The sequence below is a fragment of the Emys orbicularis genome, chromosome 12 (genome assembly GCF_028017835.1).
Source record: "Emys orbicularis isolate rEmyOrb1 chromosome 12, rEmyOrb1.hap1, whole genome shotgun sequence".
NCBI classification, from domain to species: Eukaryota; Metazoa; Chordata; order Testudines; family Emydidae; genus Emys; species Emys orbicularis.
The window spans coordinates 40,197,576-40,200,186 of NC_088694.1; the positions used below are offsets into that span (position 1 = coordinate 40,197,576).

The 2,611-nt window shown below is 44.1% G+C and overlaps 1 protein-coding gene across 1 annotated transcript; it reads left to right on the forward strand.

Annotated features, from left to right (window-relative positions):
- Positions 1-939, forward strand: LOC135886181 (olfactory receptor 14A16-like). Its single transcript, XM_065414035.1, has one exon. It carries the CDS (start codon positions 1-3, stop codon positions 937-939), a length of 939 nt encoding a protein of 312 aa, XP_065270107.1.
- Positions 940-2,611: the final 1,672 nt, after the last annotated feature.

A 2,611-nucleotide genomic window follows, 5' to 3' on the forward strand; every position in this document is an offset into this window, starting at 1 on the left:
ATGACTGAGTTCCTTCTTCTGGGATTCTCTGATGTTCGGGAGCTGCAGATTTTGTACTTAGTGATGTTTCTAATGATTTACCTGGCAGCCCTGATGGGGAATCTTCTCATCATCATGGTTGTAGCCCTGGATCATGATCTTCTCACCCCCATGTACTTCTTCCTGGTCAATTTGGCCATCTTAGACATCGGCTCCATTTCTGTCACCATTCCCAAGTCCATGGCTAATTCCCTCATGAACACCAGGTCAATCTCTTATTCTGGATGTGTTGTCCAAATCTTTCTCTTTGTCTTCTTTGTCTCAGGAGATGTTGCCTTACTCACCATCATGGTGTACGACCGATACGTTGCCATCTGCAAACCCCTGCACTACGAGAGAGTGATGAACAGGAGAGCTTGTGTCCAAATGGCAGCCAGTGCCTGGATCAGCAGTGTTCTCTACTCTGCCCTGCACACTGGGAACACATTTTCAATCTCCTTCTGTGGAGGCAACATGGTGGATCAGTTCTTCTGTGAAATCCCCCAGATACTCAAGCTCGCCTGCACTGACTCATACCTCAGTGAAAATGGGGTCATGGCTTTTAGTGTGTGCTTAGTCTTAAGCTCTTTTGTTTTAATAATTGCATCCTATGGTCAGATCTTCAAAACTGTGCTAAGAATCCCCTTGGAGCAGGGCCGGCATAAAGCCTTCTCCACCTGCCTTCCTCACCTCATTGTCATCTCCTTGTTTGTTTCCACTGTATTCTTTACCTACCTGAAACCCACCTCCAGCTCAATATCAGGCCTGGATCTTGTGGCAGCTGTGCTCTATTTCATGCTGCCGCCAGTGATGAATCTGATCATCTACAGCATGAGGAACAAAGAGATCAAAGCTGCCCTGAGGACACTCACTAGGTGGAGGTTACTGACCAAAAATGAAATGTCTGTCTCTCTCCCTTGACTGTGATTTCATTTGGAGTTTCTTGAGAGATATAAACAACTGATCATTTAATTGTCTGCATGAGGCTGATAAGTGCATGCTTGTTTATGCAGTAGTAGAAATCCAGACTACCTCCACTGAAGTCAATGGCCTTACTGTAGGATTATGCTGATGTAAATAAGAACAGAACCTCTGTGTTCCCATATGCATTTAGTTATTTTAAGGATTTATACTGCCACTATCACTATGCTATCTGAGCACCTTTCATGCAAAATCAATAGCTACAGATGAATCCCTAGTGAACATCATGTAGTGTCTGCCTCTCCTCCTACTTCATGATAAAAATGTTACTTGGGGTATGAATAGTTTTGTTTCTTTGCTTGATTGTCTCTTCTTTTGTTTATGTTTTGTTTATTGGTTTGTTTGTTGATTTGCTTCTTTTTTCTAAATTTGGTTTGTTTTATGAAAGGAGAGGTATATATGATTAGATGGCTAGGTGTTGGGTTTTTTGGGCCATGTTTTGGGGGAGTCAATGTCATCATCTCTTTGAAAGGTTTTTCTTTAGAGAGCTGCAATTTTGTTTTCCATAATGATGATGGGCAGAAAAGAGTTTCTGTAAGTATCATAATGCCTGGGTTCCGTTCTGATGATTATTTTAATGAAATTGGGATTTGAGTGTGATATTAATAATGTGTTAGGGCATCTAGAGCTGTGCATAGGCATATTTTAAAATATTTTTATCTAAAAAAAGTTGTCATTCTTGCTATTGTAGAAAGCGTTTTGTGAAGTAAAAAGCATTGCCATGTTTCCTTAAATAATCTGAGCCTGGAGTATGAGGCCAATTTTTTATTCCATTGGGACTTTTAGGCCTGGTCTACACTACGACTTTAATTCGGATTTAGCTGCCTTAATTCGAATTAACGCTTGACCCGTCCACACAACGAAGCCATTTAATTCGAATTAAAGGGCCCTTTAATTCGATTTCTGTACTCCTCCTCGACGAGAGGAGTAGCGTCAAAATCGGTATTGTTAATCCGAATTAAGGTTAGTGTGGCCGCAATTCGATGTTATTGGCCTCCAGGAGCTATCCCACAGTGCACCATTGTGACCGCTCTGGCCAGCAATCTGAACTCGCATGCACTGGCCAGGTGGACAGGAAAAGCCCCGGGAACATTTGAATTTCATTTCCTGTTTGCACAGCGTGGAGAGCACAGGTGACCACAGAGAGCTCATCAGCACAGGTAACCATGCAGGCTGATAATCGAAAAAGAGCACCAGCATGGACCGTACAGGAGGTACTGGATTTGATCTCTATATGGGGAGAGGATTCAGTGCTAGCAGAACTGCGTTCGAAAAGACGAAATGCCAAAACTTATGAAAAAATTTCCAAGGGCATGATGGAGAGAGGCCACAATAGGGACACAGATCAGTGCCGCGTGAAAGTCAAGGAGCTCAGACAAGCCTATCAAAAAGCAAAGGAGGCAAACGGTCGCTCCGGGTCAGAGCCGCGGACATGCCGCTTCTACGCTGAGCTAAATGCATTTCTAGGGGGGGCCGCCACCACTACCCCACCTCTGACTGTGGATTCCGAGCTGGGGATAATCTCATCAGGTACACCTGATGATTCCGTGGAAGGGGAAGAGGAGGAGGAGGAGGACGAGCTGGCAGAGAGCACCCAGCTCTCCATTCTCCC